The sequence below is a fragment of the Danio aesculapii genome, chromosome 13 (assembly GCF_903798145.1).
Source record: "Danio aesculapii chromosome 13, fDanAes4.1, whole genome shotgun sequence".
Classification (NCBI taxonomy): domain Eukaryota; kingdom Metazoa; phylum Chordata; class Actinopteri; order Cypriniformes; family Danionidae; genus Danio; species Danio aesculapii.
In genome coordinates, this window is record NC_079447.1 from 4,008,667 (window position 1) to 4,029,333 (window position 20,667).

Here is a 20,667-nt window from a genome sequence, read left to right on the forward strand (position 1 = left end):
TTTATAGTTACTTTCATTATGTGTATCTGATATGATTAAAACACATCGGCAAATTATATTTTAATGGATTGTTAGACTTCCTTGTGTGTTTTACAAACGCTAAAGTTCTTGTTTTACTAGTACTTGTGTGTATTTACATGTCTAAATCATAAACTAAGCAATAGGTCGTAAAAAAGGCTGCATAAATGTGATAATATAACACGTCTTTCTCAGCGGGGTTAAGTTGGTCTTGTTTTCGGAAAAAAAAAACGAAAAAAAGAAGCACTTTTCCGACGGTCCCTTACTGAGAGTTTAGCTCAGCGCGAGCTCTCTCTGGCTAAACGCATATTGCGACTGCTCAAGCAGAGCTCGTAATATCGAGTGAAAAAAGAAAGACAGCTGTGAAACATAACCAGCTTTGTCTTTTTGTAGGGAATACAGTTTAGATCTTTTTAGGGTGAGAGGTTTTTTAGTTAATGCCGTCTGTCACTGAATGTGTCAGGAATACCGAAAACAAAACCAACTTAACCCCGCTGTCTTTCTCTGGCTCAGCACCAGACAAGACACCAGCACCAGGGACGGTTCTCACTTCGAAACGGAACAAAAGTAGGATTCTGTAACGTTAGTGATTTACCGTGATTTACCCAGCTGTAGCTGTTGCTCCCTTCCGCGTCATCACTGTCTTTGACTGCAAAGTGAATAAATGAATGAAGCTCGTGGCAGACGCTCAAGAGATTCGCGCTGTGATTGGCTGAGTGATCGTTCACTCAAATCAAGAAACAAATCAGAGAACACTTGCGGCCGCTAGGTCAAATAAAACGTGTGGGCCAGTCGGGGGACAGAGTAACCTGTTTCCAAAAAGTGAGGGGGACGTGTCCCCCCCGTCCCCCCCAGTTGCTACGCCCCTGGCTGTGTCATCGCAATATTTAAAAATAAAATTCTGTGAATGCTTACTTGACTGACACAGCCTTGTGGAACCCGTCAAAAAAGGAGGCGGCGTGACACCAAACCTCACCCCTAAACCCCTATCATCATTGGGAGATGAGTAAATCATACTAAAGAGGATGAATGAGATTGTATAATTTAGCCACTAAAACAAAACGTTACGAATTGGCGTGACAAAGTCTGGTGCAATAGCATTTATGGAAAATATGGTAATAGAAGACCATTCACATGTTTTCTGACATGATATACATAACTGTGCTCAACATAAATGAGTACACCCCATTTTATCCCATTTCTCAGTGAATATCGGTCATATATTTCCGTGCATTTGAACAAAACAGATTTATTAAACAGATATATTTATTAAAATATTAATTTAGTCTCTGAACATCTTTAGAAATAGAAAAATTACACATTTAAAGTCATGCGAAATATTGGGGGAAAAAATTACGAACTGCAAATTTGTTCCCTTTACTTTCTCTTTAATTTTGCTCTTTTTACAATTTGTTATTTAATATTTTTCCCTATCATATAAATTTGGTTGTGGGCGACACGGTGGCTCAGTGGGTACCACTGTCACCTCACAGCAAGAAGGTTGCTGGTTCGAGTCCCGGCACCAGTGTCCCCCACAGTCCAAACACATGCGTTTTAGGTGAATTGAATAAGCTAAATTGGCCGTAGTGTATGTGTGTGAATGCAAGAGTGCATGGGCGTTTCCCAGTGTGTAAAACATATGCTGGAAAAGTTGGCAGTTCATCAAGCTGTGGCAACCCCTGATTGATAAAGGGACTATGCCGAAAACAAATGAATGGGTGAATAAATTTGGTTGTATTACTTTTAGGATCATTATAATAAGTTATTTTGTTAGATTAACACCAGATTTGGCTTCAGTACTGACTAATCTAATGTATATACACAAATATAGTATTGTAAAGCTTCCTATAGAAAATATTCATTTAAATGAGAGATTTGTGAGGAGTGTAATCATATATGTAGAGCACTGTACATTTCCAATGCTGACAAGCCATGGTGTGTGTGTGATGTGCAAACTAGGGCTGGGCGATTTGACCTAAAATTAATATCACGGTATTTTTCATCTTTTGAACGGTGACGGTATAATATCATGGTATTACTTTCAATAGCAAAATAATATACATCTCAAGGAAGAACGGACAAAAGAAAGTCTCACTTCTATCACTCTTTAAAAGTTTTGGTTTGGGTCATTGTAAATGCTCAGTCTCGTTATGAGCTGATCTTCATTTCTCTGTGTTTCTGGAATAAAGCAGGCGAGTCAGCCGCACCAATTTATGAGCAGACAGAGCAGGATTCTCATGATGACCACCGGCACAATTCTGCTCTTTGAGCCGTAGTTTCAGTGTAAACTTAGTAAAGGTGAGTTTCTTTGGCGATGATGTGTACAGTGTTAGATTTTATATTTAGCGGACATTTGCGCTGAACACGCGGTGAATGCAACGCATCGAGATTCGGGCACCTTCTCCGAAAACCCTCGATTGATCTCAGCTGGTGGATTAACATTTACCTCATGTCATGATCGCTGTCATCTGCGCCATTATTATTATTATAACTTTAGGTGAGGTTTGCAAACCTGTGCACTTTTCACTCTTCAGCCGTTTGCATTTCCTGCAGTAACAAAAGCTCCCTGTTATCTGACAGCGGGAAGCGTTGAGTGACTGACAGCTAATATGAACCAATACAGCAGCAGGGTAGAGCGATTCAGCAAGTTTATAGAGAAAATCAAATCAGATTGCACTACAACCATTATATTCAGACACACAAATGCTCCCAAATATATTATGAGGGCGCATAGATTAAATTTCGGGCCGCATCATGCGACCAAAATGGTTGCAATTTCGAGCCCTGTAGTATAAGGACATGTATTCAGACCACAACTGAACGTTTGAAGAAAATTGAATGCCTTATTATTTAGAGTTAGCTATCATTGATGTAAATGCAGCCGTTCAAGGCGCATAATTGATTTATTACGGTATTGACGGTATTAGAAAATCCATGTCGTGGCGCAATGTCACACCGGTGATGACTATGACACCGGTGTACCGCCCACCCCTAGTGCAAACCCATAAGCCAAAACGATTTTAAAGCCTTTTCCTTATTAGTATGCATGCATCTTTTATAAACTCAATAACTGAGAGACTGAAGTACATTTCATTTGTCACACAGCAGGATAATTCCAAACAAACGACCTAAAGTGTGCCCTTTGACTTCTACAAAGATACATAAAATCTTAATTTTGGCCTTAAAATCTCCAATATAATGATCTACCCATTGCACTGCTCATTTCAAAAACATTACAGAGAATTCAAATAGCTGCAGCATTCAATCTGTGGGCTAAATAAGCAGTGCATATTTGCAAGCTGATAAAACACTCTCTTCTTATAAAAATATTTAATTTGCTACCAAAATCCCAAAACCAACAAGAAACACACTCATTGTCATGATACTTGTGTTTCCGCCAAATGACAACAGTTACACTAATGCAGTTTGAATAAACAAACAGGCCTGTTGTGGCGTCACCCAGCAGCTGGCAGAGATCTGATCTGATGATGCCAGTCACAACTGTTGGTCATTAACAAGTACAAGAGAGAATGAACCAGATGGGTGACTGATTACAGCCCAAGCAGATATTTGCATGTCAAAGCGTTTATTAACTGGATAGTCCTTCACCGAATTCTTCTCCAATGCATAAAAACTATAAAGTCCTGCACCCTTTATGGTTCTAGATGTGATGGATACAGTTTTTTTTTTGTCCAAAAAGAGAAATATTGAGAGCCAAATAAAATGCACTGCTTTCACACTAGACAAGGAAAGCGATGCACAATGAAACCCATTCATTTCAATGGCTTGCACCTCGCAAAGCATTTGCAGTTTTGGTTTCGGTTTTCAGCCATGTGCATCTAGAACTTAGAATCTAGTTTCGGCCCTGAATGTTCGTTGAGCTTATGATTTGCAAGATTCATATCTGGAACAGAAACATGCTGGATAAACAATATACCAAAGTTTCATCCTTGGTGTCAGCCTTTTATTTTTAGCTTTAATAGTGACTATTGCTTTAAAGGTGCAGTATGCAAGTTTGACACCCAGTGGTTGAACTAGGTATTGCCAAAGTCCCTTTAAGGAAAGTCATTTCACTCGGCGGCCATCTTTAAATTGCCTCTTGGGCAGTACGCTTGGCCATTCTGTTTGAATGTGGAAACATCAAATTCTTCAAAATTACTTGCCAAGCTTACGATTACATTTCATATTACGAATAACCAATAAAATTAAACTACAACTGTCTATTTAGATTCATTTCCTAAATGTTCTTATTACACAAAATCTGCAGAGACTCACATCTGCTCTGAGTCCCTCCCTCTGAAAATTGTCATTCTATAGTGATCGCTGATTGGCTCCTGTACTAGAAGGTGGGCCTTATTCACCATATGGCGATCACTGATTGGCTCCTGTACTAGAAGACGGGGCTTCATTCGCCATATTGACAGTTACACTTTTCCTCATTCAAAAGTAAGAGTGACATGTCTTGTGTATTCTATAGTCTTTGGTATTGCACACCTGGTTCAAAACAAATGCAAGTGCAGATGGCCAGATTAACAACAGCAACAACAGTGTGCCTGACTGTCGAGCCTGGAGGCTGATTTAAGGTTGATTTAAAGCATGTTCTAAATAATAGCAACGGCACACAATAGAAGGAATTTTTGACATATTAAAAGGAGTTTTTGTCCTAACCAACACCTGAATTTTATATTTTAGAAACAGCTTCTATTTCTTGTAGCTGAACAAGAGAAAACAATGACAATGATCACCTTAGGTACACCTCATGTGCTTTATTCGGTGTTAAATGCTAATAAAGTGAGTTTGAATGCATTTTACATGACATTTATTGCCATACAACCAAAAGCAGCAGCAGATAGTTCACCTCAGATCTGTAAAATAAAATAAACCATTTGAAATGGAACTTCGGTGCAAGCCAACACATATCAGTGATTCAGCATGTACATTTTTATTAATGTTGAAGAGGTTTAATATGTATTAATTGGATTATAAACCTTACCATTTCATTGGAGTGCAGTGAGTGCACTATTCTGTGCTTCTGAATTGCTGTATTTAAATTTCTGTCTTCATTTGGTGTAAACAGCCAAATTGCATATCACTGCAAATCTTGTCACGTAGTGTGTTGTTAGGACACAGGGTTACAATATAATCTGCTCACCTAATGTTTACGCTCGTAATATTTATATATTTGCTAATTAATAAACACACCTCATGTGTAACTCTGAATCTGCGTCTCATTTCGGAGTCTGCTACTGTCCACCAGAGGTTGCATTTCAGTCACAGACGCATGCTTTGAGAGCCTTCCTGACTGACTGAATGAAAAATGCTGTTTTCCAACAAGGCAACTTTGGGTGCTGAAATATAATTGGCTAAACTGTAGAGATGCTCCGATCAGCATTTTTGGGCCTGATCACCGATTACCGATCACCAAAATCATGATCTGCCGATTGCCGATCACTGCCGATCACATAATGGCAAGTGAATGGGAATCTTTTATCTAGATTTTAGCAGAGTTTGCACCATTTGTAGAAATGAAACTAACTCTAAATTAACTATATTGAAAGAAAAAAAAAACAGTAGAAATAGGCTACAGTCAAGAACTTGTCCACCAAGTGTTTATTTTAGAAAATGAGAACTTAAGGCTACTGTAGGCCATTTTTTCCAAATAAGGCAGAGTAACTTAAAATTATTGCAAACAAAGAGGGGTCAGGCAGACCAACACACATCAGATCAGCTTAATAGGATGTAGCCTCTTAATACACTGATTACATTTTATAATTGGCAGCAAAATGTAAAGCTACACCAAAACTGGCTACTGCCACCAAGGATAAAACTATGGCAAGTGTGTTTTTCTGTTATTATTATGAACCAGGAGCCAACTACATCAGATCAAAAAAAATAAAATAATGTAGTAAGCTACTGTAAGCCAATGCCTTCCTTTCTAAATAACAAGGCAGGGAAACAAGGAGGAACAACTAGATGAACTAGTGTCTAATAAAATGAGCTAGTGTCTAATGAGTAAGCACTAGTCGAGTGACGTCACTGCTTCGCTGCGTTTGTTTGGAGTTCGCTGCGTTTGTTTGGAGTTTAGATTCGCAATTTACATTTTTATCTTAAAATACTTCCTCATTCACTAAATATTTATCTCTCCTACTTGGGGTGAACAATCCCCTAACACACTCATACAAACAAATCTACTTTTAAACGTTCTGTTTCTCGAGCATCCGCTTGGTGTTTGTAGCTTTAGCCTGCTAGCACCGCTGGTCAGCTAAAGCTACCAACCCCTTTCACACATTTATTTTCTCACTTTCTGGCTTTGCTCTTCACCTTGTACAATGTCGCTTGCGTGTCTGTCCTTGAGTGCAGGAGAGGCATCGATGGAGGCGCTGGAGCTGGAGCTGGAAGCGGTGGAGTCCCAGATTCGCTCGCTGGAGACGAAGCGAGAGGGCATCAGGGCTCTGCTCTTAACCCGTACTCGCTCGTCTGAGGTAAGTGTCCGATACAACGACAATCTCCCAGTTTCTTCAACCCCGCGTGTTTCTCTGTCCAGGCCCAGCGCACCGAGGACGCGGTGCACCCAGGCGTCGTTCACGCCGACTCCCGGCTACCACGGCCCCTGGGTGCAACCGCGTAAGGTGCTTGCCAGGTCCCGGGGCAGAACGTCTCCTCCTCCGGTGTTCGAGATCCCCACGGAGAACCGCTTCGCCCCTCTCCGCGAGACGGGTCGCGATGTTGCCATCATTGGCGACTCAATCGTCCGCCACGTCCGCTCCACTTCCTCCAAAGGTAACAAAGTACGCACTTTCTGCTTCCCTGGTGCCCGAGTTAAGAATATTTCTGCACAGATACCTACTATCCTGAGCGCTGCCGAGAGCCTCGGTGCCGCCGTCCTCCACGTGGGGACGAACGACACCGGGCTCCGGCAGACGGAGATCCTGAAGAAGGACTTCAGGAGCCTGATCGAGACGGTTCGACGCACTTCGCCCGCCACGCAGATCATCGTTTCTGGACCGCTTCCTACCTACCGCCGAGGAAATGAAAGGTTCAGTAGACTTTTTGCTCTGAATGAATGGCTATTAACATGGTGTGAAGAACAAAAATTGCTCTTTGCCAATAACTGGAATCTTTTCTGGGAGCGTCCTAGGCTTTTCCGCGCTGACGGGCTGCACCCCAGTCGAGCTGGAGCTGAACTCCTGTCGGACAACATCACCAGAATACTTCGCTCTATCTGACTAGTAAGTAAAAATTCACAAAACTCACAAATTAGCCACACAGACTCCTATTCGTCCCACAAAAATAACAGTAATGCATACCTAACTAACCACATAGAGACTGTGTCTGTTCCTCGTATTATTAGATCAAGAAACAAACGTACTGTGTGCTCCAAAAATAATCTATTAAGAATTAAACCAGAAAAAACACGAAAAAGTGAAAATACAAATTTCATGAAGCTTGGTCTCCTAAACATCAGGTCACTAGCACCTAAAGCACTTATCATAAATGAAATAATAACAGATAACAATCTTAATGCACTCTGTCTCACTGAAACCTGGCTGAAACAAAATGACTATATTAGTTTAAATGAGGCAACTCCTCCAGGATTCTTATATAAACATGAGGCTCGTCAAACTGGTCGTGGTGGTGGAGTTGCGTCAATCTTTAGTGATATTCTTAATGTTAATCAGAGAAACGGACTTATGTTTAGCTCCTTTGAAGTACTAGCGCTTAATGTTGTCCTTCCAAACACTATGCAAAAACCTATGTTATCTCTCGCTCTAATCACCATATATAGACCTCCAGGACCCTATGTCAATTTTCTAAAAGAGTTTTCTGATTTTATCTCTGACTTACTAGTTAAAACTGATAAAATACTAATTGTAGGAGACTTTAACATCCACATAGATGACGCTAACGACACGTTAGGGCTCGCGTTTACGGACTTGCTGGTCTCACTAGGAATAAAGCAAAATGTTATTGGTCCAACTCATCGCCTAAAGCATACACTAGATCTAATTCTGTCTTATGGAATTGAGGTCACTGATGTAGACATTATACCACAAAGTGATGATATTACAGACCACTACCTCTTACTATATAAGCTGTGTTTACCTGAAATTAGCAGATCCGCTCCGATATATCGTCCTAGTAGAACTATTGTTCCATCCACTAAAGATGAATTTATAAATAACTTACCTGATCTTTCTCTACTTCGAAATGCACCCGCAAACGCAAATGACCTTGATGTAGTAACCAGCAGTATGGATGCCATCTTTACTAGCACTTTAAATACTGTGGCACCCATCAAACTAAAAAAGACTAGAGAGAATAAAACTACACCGTGGTATAATAGTCATACCCGCGCTCTCAAAACAGCAACCCGTGCCCTGGAACGTAAATGGAAAAAAACTAATTTAGAAGTCTTTAGAATTGCATACAAAGACAGTATGTCCAGCTATAGGAGGGCTTTAAAATCTGCCAGGGCTGAGCACCTCCGCAAACTGATAGAAAATAATCAAAACAATCCTAGATTCTTATTTAACACCATCGCTAAATTAACAAATAATCGGTCATCTTTGGAACAAAACGTTCCACCGCAAATTAGTAGTGATGACTTCATGAATTTTTTCAGTGATAAAATAGAAGGCTTTAGACAGAAAATAGGAGATATTAAACTTTCTGCACCGCCTTATACTTCAGATCCAGTAAACACGCCTCTGAATCTAAATAACCTACAGTGCTTTAAAATCATACAACAGGAAGAGCTAGACAAAATTATAAATAGCTCTAAATCAGCTACGTGTATATTGGACCCAATTCCAACAAAGTTACTGAAAGAATTGCTACCTGTTATAGGAGAACCTCTTCTTAACATTATCAACTCTTCTTTATCTTTAGGCCATGTTCCAAATCCCTACAAGTTAGCTGTTATTAAACCTATTATTAAGAAACCACAACTGGAACCCAGCAACTTAGCTAATTATAGGCCTATTTCAAACCTTCCATTTATATCTAAAATACTAGAAAAAGTTGTTTCTGCTCAATTATGCTCCTTTCTGCAGACCAACAATGTTTTTGAAGTGTTTCAGTCAGGTTTCAGAGCTCATCACAGTACAGAAACTGCATTAGTGAAAATAACCAACGATTTACTCTTAGCTGCTGACCAAGGGTGCATCTCGCTATTAGTTCTACTCGATCTTAGTGCGGCATTTGACACCATTGACCATGGTATCCTTATTAATCGCTTAAAGTCTACAGGTGTCCAAGGACATGCCCTACAATGGTTTAAGTCATACTTATCTGACCGTTACCAGTTTGTAAATATAAATGGACAGCCTTCACAAATCAGCCCAGTAAAATACGGGGTCCCTCAAGGATCAGTTTTAGGCCCTTTACTGTTTACAATATACATGCTACCCCTGGGAGACATTATTAGAAGACATGGGATCAGCTTTCACTGCTATGCAGATGATACTCAATTATATATTTCAACTAAACCTGACGAGACGTCTAATCTGTCCAAGCTAACTGAGTGTATTAAAGATGTTAAAGACTGGATGACCAACAATTATCTTCTCTTAAACTCAGACAAAACAGAATTATTACTTATTGGGCCTAAATCCTGTACACAGCAGATCTCACAACTCGATCTACAATTAGAGGGATACAAAGTTAGCGTTAGTTCTACTATAAAAGATCTGGGTGTCATATTAGACAGCAATTTAACTTTTAAAAATCATATTTCCCATGTCACAAAAACTGCTTTCTTTCATCTGAGAAATATAGCTAAGTTACGAAGTATGCTATCCATCTCAGATGCAGAAAAGCTAGTCCATGCTTTTATGACTTCTAGGCTGGACTACTGTAATGCTCTGTTTGCTGGCTGCCCAGCATCCTCTATTAACAAACTTCAATTAGTACAAAATGCAGCTGCCAGAGTTCTAACCAGGTCTAGAAAATTTGATCACATCACCCCAATTTTATCCTCCTTACACTGGCTGCCTGTTAAGTTTCGTATTGAATTTAAAATATTGCTTCTTACATATAAAGCTCTAAATAATCTAGCTCCTGCTTATCTAACCAATCTTCTGTCTCGCTACAATCCAACTCGCTCTTTAAGATCTCAAAACTCAGGACTTCTGGTAGTACCTCGAATAGCAAAGTCGAGTAAAGGAGGTCGAGCCTTCTCATTTATAGCTCCTAAACTCTGGAATAGCCTTCCTGATAACGTCCGAGGCTCAGACACACTCTCCCAATTCAAAACTAGATTAAAGACCTATCTGTTCAGTAAAGCATACACTTAGTGCACCACTTAGGGGGCTTCCACACAGGTTATGCATCTTGCTGATATACACTGTGAACATCAGCTACGCTAATTATTTTCTTTATTCTCCATTTCCACCTGGGGATACTCTTCCCGAGGCCCTCAGACTATGCAGAGTCACTGATTCGATCCAAGACCAACGACGAGATGATCCCAAGGTTTCCATATCCTGGACCTGGCCGAATCCTGAACAACTACTGCGATGGTCATGGAAGAGTGGAGAACATGAGACTGTTTCCTATGACGCTCCAGAGACAGACGAGTCTTCGCTGAGGCCAGCTTCCAGCCTCCGCCACTGAGACTGCAGCTCTGCACAAGACGTTTGGCCAGCGGAGAAATTAAAATGGTCGTGCCCAACTGAGCCTGGTTTCTCTCAAGGTTTTTTTTCTTCACTTCCGCCTTTAGTGAAGTTTTTTTTCCCTCTCCGCTGTCGCCACTGGCTTGCATGGTTCAGGATCTGTAGAGCCGCGCATCGTTGGATTTGCTCTTCAGTGTTTGGACTCTCAGTAGTGATTATTAAACCACACTGAACTGAGCTAAACTGAACTGAACTTAAACACTACAAACTTAACTACACTGTTCCTATTTACTGTGACCTTTTATGTGAAGCTGCTTTGACACAATCTACATTGTATAAGCGCTATACAAATAAAGGTGAATTGAATTGAATTGAACTAGTATATTTTTAAAAGCACTAGTATCTAAAGAATAGGCACTAATGAATAAGCACTAGTATCTAATGAATAAGTACTAGTACTTAATGGAAAAGATACTAGTATCTAAAAATAAGCACACGTAAAATGAAAATAGATCCTAGTTATAGATTAAATGTCAAAACGGCTTGCCATACATGCACAGCAAGCTGGAGGGTGTGTGCCACACACACACACACGACAGGCCAGGCAGGGAAATCTGCGTCTCGCATTGTTTCTGCGTGATATTGCCGTTGTCTGTTACAATTGCGTGGATTTTTTTTCTCTTTGGATCCCCGTGACTGAAACATGCAGCTAAATGCGTTCACCAAAGCCTCCGCAGAATGTGACCCTGTGAAATCCTGACAGTGTAGCACAATGTGTCTTTCGAAGTTTGAGTCAATAAAGTGTGCTGTTAAGCTTAGCAGGGACATTGGACAGGCGTCTGCCCTCCATCACAGGTTGTTCGTCGCGGCAAATGAATGCCATGATTCTGAACGCGATGTCTTTCCACCTCGTATTATCCCTGAAGTATGGTTTACGTTGTTTAATCATACTTCTCATACTCAGCATATTCAGTTGTATGGCGGGATCTAAGATGCCCAATCATGTTAGTGGTGTTAAAATGCCGTTGCTTGCTTCCACCTCGAGGGATTTTATCACGACATACATTGCAAACGTCTAAGTTTACATCTTTATTTGACACTTTGAAAAAGACAGGGTAACTCATTTTGCCACTGGTAAGCTCCGTTCTGTTCTGCTGTTGTTTATCCGTGCGCCGTGCATGCACGTGTGACAAAGTCATGCGAGCAATTTACGTCAAGTGATCGGCTTTTTTGATCGGCGCTTTTGGGGTTAGCCGATCAAGCTATCTTTAGCCAATATCGGCCGATCGTGATCGGCGGCCTATCAATCGGAGCATTACTACTAAACTGACATTGGGCGAGTTAAAAGACCAAAACAAAGACAGACGTCCTGGCACGTAACAGACCTTTTCAAAGCAGAAAATCTGACTTCAGCATTGTTTTTCAGATAAACACGAATGTTCACTTAAGAGGTTTCTTAAACATCTGCAAACATATGGTATTTTTATGCTTTAGAAGAGTCAAAACTTTTAAGAAGGCCCATTTCTGCTGGGCTCCATTAGCTGGCGAATGAGTTGCCAGTAAACATGAAGAGCAGATGGCCTCTGCAAATCCATTTCATTTGGAGTCCATCTCATCTCTTCTAGTTAAACATGAAATATCCTTGTAATATCATGCAATGAGGATGATAACAGCGATAAACAGTTGTCTTGGCATCCTTGTTTCTGATTGCCACATCTCGAGATATTCCATTCCTTTATCCGACGGATTAGACAAGCAGATAAATGTCGTATGTTTTCAGAAATGCTGTCTCACAACCCTGTCATATTGAGTCAGACTGAAGCGTTTGCATTTCTGACACAGTAAAACAAACATCAAAACAGCATTGGCATTAAGCACAGCGTTCCTGCTTGACATGAGGGTAGCGAGCACCTGTCAGGACAGATGTTATTTTCAAGAGGAGACTCCAAACCCAGCTTTAATTTCCTGTCATTATGTTACGAATGCATTCAGGAGTGAAACGCAAGACAAACATCCTTCTGCCGTCACTGTGCCATCTAAGCCAGGCGATGGGAAGACAGACTTCTTGTTTATCTCAGGGGAACGTAAGGCAACGATTGAGGAAACTTAAACAAGCCAATAACAATGAAAATACGTAACTTGCCCAATCACATTTATTTATATACTGTTTTACACAATGCAGATTGTTTGAAAGCAGCTTCATGGTAATAAACAGGAAAATAGCAGAATTGAAATACGATGAAACTGAAGTTGTGGGCAATTCCAGCATTATTCCAGCATTTAGTTCAATAGCAGTGGTACTATTTCGACATTTACGAATTAACTCTCAATCTAACTCCCTTAACACCTAATGTAACTGTCTATTGTTAGACTTTTTAATAGATATTGACTAGATCATAGGCTTTCGCCATGTCAATATTCTTGAGAAATGCAAATATGCATCTCCATTCCGAACCAGTGTAAATGGCTTCGCTTCCATCTAATGAGACCAATCAGCCTGATCTCACATGGAAACATAACTAATTTGTATAGTCAGAAAATTTGTGCAAAGTCATACAAATTCAATCATAAGAAAACATAAAACCCCCAAACCCCACCCCTAAAACAAACCGTTATTGGGAGTTGAGCGAATCATACTAAAATGTTTGAATATTTATACAAATTAGCCACTAAATCAAAAAGTTATGAATTGCCATAAGATTGCGTTGTATAAATAGGTGCTGTCGAGTTTAAGTGGATGAACATTCTTTGACATTGACAGCAACAGATTTTAATTTGACAAGTCAGTTTAATTAGTGATCCTACCCATCTACAACTGATACTTTTTGCTAGCTGCAATTTCAAGAGTTCACATTTAGATATTTCTTGATACTAATAGCAGGTTTGGCATGCTGTCCCAGGAGAGAACCCTGAGCTTGCAGAAAATTAAGCCCAGGGCTCCTGCATGGTCATTTAGGATGAAAGGGGATCCAAGATCAAGTAGTTCTCAAGAGCTCCCGCTGGTAATAAGGTTGCATGATACTGGAATTCGGTACCTATCGATAATGAAATTTGAAAAACATCCATTTCCTGCTAACATTGGAGCGCAGTTAAGCGCGTTCTTAAACAGCACTGATTTGCCATTGTTTTAAATAGAAATCGATCGAAGTTCATGCTCAATTTCAATTATCGGATCAAAAAAACGGAATCGTCGATGCTGCCACGCCCCAATGTCACGTCAGCTTGGCTTGCAAAGCAGAAAAAAACAGGCTTGTTGAACTGCAGATGCAGAAGACCTGTCGACAGAACTTAAACCCTCTCCTCTTTCAATGAAGTCGCTGGTGTGGAAGTATTTTGGATTTCCAGTGAGTTATGTTGACAACGTTCGTGTTGTCGACAAAAAAAAAAAAAACAGTTTGCAAGCTCTGCTATATACGTAATAGGGTTGGGCCGATAGATGATGCCGGCATGGCGATCATCTGCCCCGCCCCCGTTGCAAATACGCTCGTGAAAAATACACACTCAGGCCCAGTTTACACTGATACATCTTGGTTTTTAAAATGGCATTTTAGAACGACAACGATCCACATCCACACTGGCGTTTTGCATTTCTGAGCAGCCCTCCTTCCTCACTACCGCTGAAAACGCACATCACGTGAACACATACACACAGGCATGCATACACACTGTCATGCGCTCGAGACAGCGAGTCCAGGCAGTCAGCGGGTCAGGAGACTGCTTCAATCTTTCACTTTCACACTTGTACTTAGTAATTTTAGCGAACACCTCAGATACTGTTGGCTGGTTCCTGTAGGTTGTGCACCTTTTTTTACCGACGCCATTATAAGAACACAGATCACTCTGCCTATTCACACCCACTTACGAGTCCCGCGGAACAAGTGATTGACAGGTGGTAATTATGTGTGTAACTTATCTTTATTCATTTACAGTATGATTTGTTTATGGGTAAAACAAAGACTATGCGGGTCAGGGAGTTTAAACGGTAGGCTACGAATAATTAATTCGTTATGAATTAATTAATTATTCATAATTAATTCACCACCGCCTATGACGATGATGCCATCGTCCATCACGATGTTTCATATTAGACATCGTACGATGCCAACTTGGTCGACATCGTCCAACCCTAGTACGTATACCATATTATTCCACCGGCAGCATGACTAGCATGGCAGGGCATCTCCGCAGGCACCACAAAAACATAGATTCTTTTTTAAATCGAAAATTGAATCGAATCGTGACTTTAGAATCGGAAATGTAATCGAATCGAGGATTTGGAGGATCATGACACCCTTAGTTCACATCCTCAACAGAAATGACTGTGAATGGCCGTGAAGGTCATCAGTAAGCCATCAGAAGGTCATTAGTAGATTTCTGCAGATTTTTAGCCCATCACTGAGTCTATGTATTTATTTGTGTAAATGGGTGTACATTTATATTTATCCAGTTTTAAAATTAATTTCATTAATATTATTGTGTTTTATAATAATAGTAATATTAAAATGTTCATATGATTCATTTACAATACAGATTGTGAGTAATATTTTCTGTCTTTTAGTAGAGATATTATACGAGAGACTTGCTTTATTTTACCAATTAGGTAGATCTAATTAGATTTGCATTGTAAACATTAAATAAATTTAAAAAGTATTATTTATTATTGCAAATGTTAGGTTTTTAGTTATGATACTTCTAAAATGATTCCGCATAAATCCGCAGATTTTTTACAAAATTCTCAGCAGAAATAGCAAAAAATGTCTGCAGAGTCTGTCTAGCCCTAAGTCATCAAGTTCACAGAACTCCCTACTGTTTACTGAGTGTAACCACAGATACAGGGACACTGGAGCGTTTTAAAAGTCACGATTCATCAGCAGATCGCTCGTATGTCAGCTTATAGACAAACCAGCTGATCGAGGTGACTTTGAAATGCTCCAGTGTCCCTGTATCTGTGGTACATGTAAATGCACATCATATATATTATTGAGAACGTGCATAGGCATATGTTTTGATGATAATAAGCTTATCAACAGCCTCAACACATCTGAGGCCCTGACCATAAGAACAGAGATATTTTTATAACCACATGTTTATTTTTACTTGGTTTCGCTGTTTGTCCACACGAAAATGAAGTATCAGGTGACTGCAGCTGAAACTTTCTGAAAACTCCAGCCAGGGTAAAGATTTTCCAAAACTCTGGGTCCAGAGTTGACACTTCAACTGGAGTTTTCATCTCATGACATCAGCAGATGCGCCATTTTCTCCTTTCTGATTTGCCAACACAGCTGGGTTCACACCAAACGTTGAATACGTGAAGCGTTTGCTGTAGGGGTGGGCAGTACACCGGTGTCATAGTCATCACCTGTGTGACATTGCGCCACGACATGGATTTTCTAATACCGTAATAAATCAATTATGCGCCTTGAACGGCTGCATTTATATTAATAATAGCTAATTCTAAATAATAAGGCATTCAATTTTCTTCAAACGTTCAGTTGTGGTCTGAATACATGTCCTTATACTACAGGGCTCGAAACTGCAACCATTTTGGTCGCATGAGCGCCCGAAATGTAATCTATGCGCCCTCATAATATATTTGGGAGCATTTGTGCGACTGAATATAATGGTTGTAGTGCAATCTGATTTGATTTTCTCTAAAAACTTGCTGAATCGCTCTACCCTGCTGCTGCTGTATTGGTTCATATTAGCTGTCAGTCACTCAACGCTTCCCGCTGTCAGATAACAGGGAGCTTTTGTTACTGCAGGAAATGCAAACGGCTGAAGAGTGAAAAGTGCACAGGTTTGCAAACCTCACCTAAAGTTATAATAATAATAATGGCGCAGAGGACAGCGATCATGACATGAGGTAAATGTTGATCCGCCAGCTGAGATCAATCGAGTGTTGTTTTCGGAGAAGGTGCCCGAATCTCGATGCGTTGCATTCACCGCGTGTTCAGCGTTAATGTCCGCTAAATATAAAATCTAACACTGTACACATCATCGCCAAAGAAACTCACCTTTACTAAGTTTACACTGAAACTACAGCTCATAACAAAGAGCGGTATTGCGCTGGTGGTCATCGCGAGAATCCTGCTCTGTCTGCTCATAAATTGGTGCGGCTGACTCGCCTGCTTTATTCCACCAACACAGAGAAATGAAGATCAGCTCATAACGAGACTGAGCATTTACAATGACCCAAACCAAAACTTTTAAAGAGTGATAGAAGTGAGACTTTCTTTTGTCCGTTCTTCCTTGAGATGTATATTATTTTGCTATTGAAAGTAATACCATGATATTATACCGTCACCGTTCAAAAGATGAAAAATACCGTGATATTAATTTTAGGTCATATCGCCCACCCCTAGTTTGCTGCAAACTTACGAACTTTGCCTCGTTTTCAAGGTATACTGCGGTTTGGAAAAGTCAAGGTTTTAAAACCGCCATTTTTTTCTGCTATACCGCTCCTAATGTATATTTTAGAGAAGTAATCACAATACCGTGAAACCGTGATATTTTTATCCAAGGTTATCATACCATCAGAATCTTAAAACAGTCCATGCCTACTTGCGGCAAACACACCACGTATTCCACATTGTTCGCACTGCGGGATGGTAATCCACCTCTGATCTCACATTTGCATTGACTTGAATGCAATACACTCGCAAAAATACTTAATATCCTGTTTGGTGTGACCCCAGCATAAAATTGTCATTAGCTTTGTTTCCATCCACCTATTTTTATGCGAATTTTGTCTATGCATTTAAAAAAACGATTGATGGAAATGGCAAGATGTGCAAACATTTTGAAAATGCACAAAAAAAAAAACTTATGCGCATAACAGAGTATGATAAACATTTTATTCGGTAAGAGAAACTGTGATGGAAACACTTTTACCGAACAAGTTCCAATATGCGCATTTAAAAAAAATCTTTTTTTTTTTATAAGAGATCATGTGATGATAAAAATGTGTGTGAATGGACAATCCAGCAGGCTGAGCACGCTGTAAAACATCTGAAATGTTGTTTTGGTCATTCTAAAACCCCTTAACCATCTAAGTATTAGTGTTATTATATTATTAATTACCTCTAGAATCAAGAGTATCTTTGCTACACATATCAGGCCTTCAAGCGCCACCACACGTTCAATGTATGTCGGCATTGTCTTCCGAGGTGCAAGTCATTTATTAAATGAAGTAAAGATTCTCGCAGCTTCTCCTACCGCAGCAAAGTTTGTTTTTACTGTTGATATTTGGCGCCAGTTTATCAGGAAGTGGCGATTTTGTTCTGTTTGACTCATTGGATGGAAACACTGCTTATTCGCACGTCTTTAATGCGATATTCCAGTTTTGCGCATACATTTAATTCGCATCTTTGGATGGAAACACAGCTATTATCGCCACCTGCTGGTTCGGTGTGCATTGAAAATGCCAAAGTGCACTGTAATGCATGTTAATGTGGACAGAGATTATTTTTTTTTACAGATGAAAGCAAGGAAAATATCAGTTTGCTGTTTGCTGTTTATATTTCAACAAAAAAAATAATACTCATGTCTGTGTAGACATGGCCTGAGTGCCACATACACAACTCAAAAACCAATTAACAATATTTGCTATGCTAATCCACTGCATTTGGTTGCATGTCACATTAAGAGAGAACAAGTCTGTTGCAACATCCATTCATTGCACCTTTAACTATGCTTTTTTTTAACCATCTGCAACCAATTTAACCAAAACCAACCATTTGGCAAATCAATTATGATAGATCACATATCTGTGCATTAAACTGGTATAGCAGAAACCATTTTAATAGCCTACTTCACCTTGAAGAACAATACACTTTTGAGTCAACAAAGTATAAATGCTTTGGAGGTATTTCTTTCTTATCCTAAGAGACGGAGATGTAATTTTGCTCGCTGGTATGAAAGAAGGGAACATCAGAGGATTCTCCCCTGCCTGTGTCCCCCATGTATGACTGAAACGACTGAAAAGAAAATGGCTTTATTAACCTTGACACTGCAAGGACTTGGCTGTGTAACCTGTCTAATCAAATGTGCAATTATCTGACCATAACCTGATACACACTGACTTTTCAGAAGACAGAGAAAACACTGGAGTGTACTGAGTGACACAACACAAACATCCTCAATGCTAACACTGATATTACAGCACTTCTGATGATATATCGGTTTAGAAATTGAAAAATGACAGATCAATATTGATTATGAAGCAGAACAGGCTGTTTTTTCCATTACAAATAAAGTACAATGACATATTACTTTCACAAATACAATGAATGATTTCATGGTATTCCTATGATATCTCAAAGAATCCAATGAAATTACCATTGCACTTGTTCAATACGAACATGGTTTGATTTGAAGTCTCTATAAAAAGAAAAGACAGAATATGTGATGCACAAAAAGCTGAAATACAACAGATAAAAACAAAAATCTTACTTAAAATATTTTCAAAAACAGGAAATACAAAATAAAATGTTCACATTTCAACAAATATACCTGATTATAGCTTAGGATTCTCATAATAAACCTAGATGTGCTTTAAAAAAAACTAAATGACTGGTAATAATTTGTATAAAAAACATTTAAACAAAAAAAATTAACAATACTTGCATCATATAGCTGTATTGTTGATCATTACGAAAATTCAAGAGCCCTCTAGTGGATATCTGCCAGTCTACCTATAAAATCAACTTTATTTTGACTGCCTTTGTGTTTTTAAATCACAATCCCCGAACTAAATTAACTTGATAACTCCATAAACATAGAAAAAGCCAACAATTAAAACATTATTGAGAGACAATGACATTTTCCATTGTTTGATACCTGTATACCTGCCTGATTCTGTTTGTGTGATATTTTCACCTCAGTATTGTTCAAGGACATGCAAACTAACCAACAGTGAGAAGCCAGGTAATTATTTCACAATACTCCAAAACTGTATGACTCTCGCACTACCTAGTGAGCTGTCAAACAGACATCATTTTTGGGCATCATTAGCATTGACAAGGAACGCGCCCAAGACGCCAAAACCTGCTGCACGCGACTGTGACGCCTGGGTAGGCAGCTTACTAGGGTTTGAGTCAAAATACTAGCCATTTTATCGCAACTTAAACAGCATTCAGCTTATTTTTCGTGGAATCAAACACAAAGCATCTTCACCAAACTAAAGTAAAACACAATCGCAGTGTTTGCAACCGTTACTAACGTAGTAACGTTAACTGTTAATTTAAAAATCACAACACAGTAAGTAACAAGTGAGTACAAATCTCTTAAACGAGCCTTACCTTCAGTATTTAGAGTAAAAGAAAGTCCCATAATTTTAGAAGAGTGTCAGTTTCATCCCTTTAAAATACAAAGCCAGGGGTTTGATCATATTCCATACAAAACAGTTCACAGGAGAGCTGGCACCTTCACCCTCCTCTCACTCAATCCAAATACTGCCGTTTGTTCGGCTCACATGAAGCCGGCCTGTAGCTCCGCCTCTTCTCGAATTTGATTGGTCGAGCTGTTGCCAAACCCCGCCCACGCACTTGTTCACGGGGAGGGCAAGAATGTATATAAACAGCGGTAAACAGACTTCTCAAAGCAGGTATTTTGGGTAACTATATATTTTTACAACAGGTCAATTAAAATGAAATTGTTTGGTTTATGGAGATTTGAGGCTGAAATATTCCTTGGACATCAGTTTAAAAACAGCTATAATATGAAGCTGGAGTAATAGTGGCCCCAACTGGAAAACTGGGGGAATATATTATATTATATTATATTATATTATATTATATTATATTATATTATATTATATTATATTATATTATATTATATTATATTATATTATATTATATTATATTATATTATGTTATATTATATTATATTACGTTATTTTTTATTATATTATATTATATTATGTTATATTATATTATGTTATTTTATATTATGTTATATTATATTATATTACGTTATTTTTTATTATATTATATTATATTATGTTATATTATATTATATTATATTATATTATATTATA

General features: G+C 39.1%; 1 protein-coding gene across 3 annotated transcripts; it reads left to right on the top strand.

Annotated features, from left to right (window-relative positions):
• Nucleotides 1-6,049: 6,049 nt before the first annotated feature.
• On the top strand, nt 6,050-10,710 carry LOC130239803 (uncharacterized). 3 transcript variants are annotated; one of them, XM_056471131.1, is made up of 3 exons: nt 6,050-7,054; nt 7,157-7,247; nt 10,432-10,710. In XM_056471131.1, exons 1-2 carry the CDS (start codon nt 6,348-6,350, stop codon nt 7,242-7,244), a joined length of 795 nt encoding a protein of 264 aa, XP_056327106.1. In that variant the 5' UTR covers nt 6,050-6,347; the 3' UTR covers nt 7,245-7,247; nt 10,432-10,710. The 3 variants fall into 3 exon arrangements, with proteins under 3 accessions (XP_056327106.1, XP_056327107.1, XP_056327105.1); XM_056471132.1 differs by having other exon boundaries at nt 10,440-10,710; XM_056471130.1 differs by lacking the exon at nt 10,432-10,710 and having other exon boundaries at nt 7,157-7,819.
• The last annotated feature ends 9,957 nt before the right edge of the window (nt 10,711-20,667 follow it).

Coding starts and splice junctions, on each gene's coding strand:
- LOC130239803 (XM_056471131.1), top strand. CDS start 6,348: ATGTCGCTTGCGTGTCTGTCCTTGAGTGCAGGAGAGGCATCGATGGAG. Junction 7,055..7,156: donor TACCGCCGAGGAAATGAAAG/GTTCAGTAGACT, acceptor GGAGCGTCCTAG/GCTTTTCCGCGCTGACGGGC.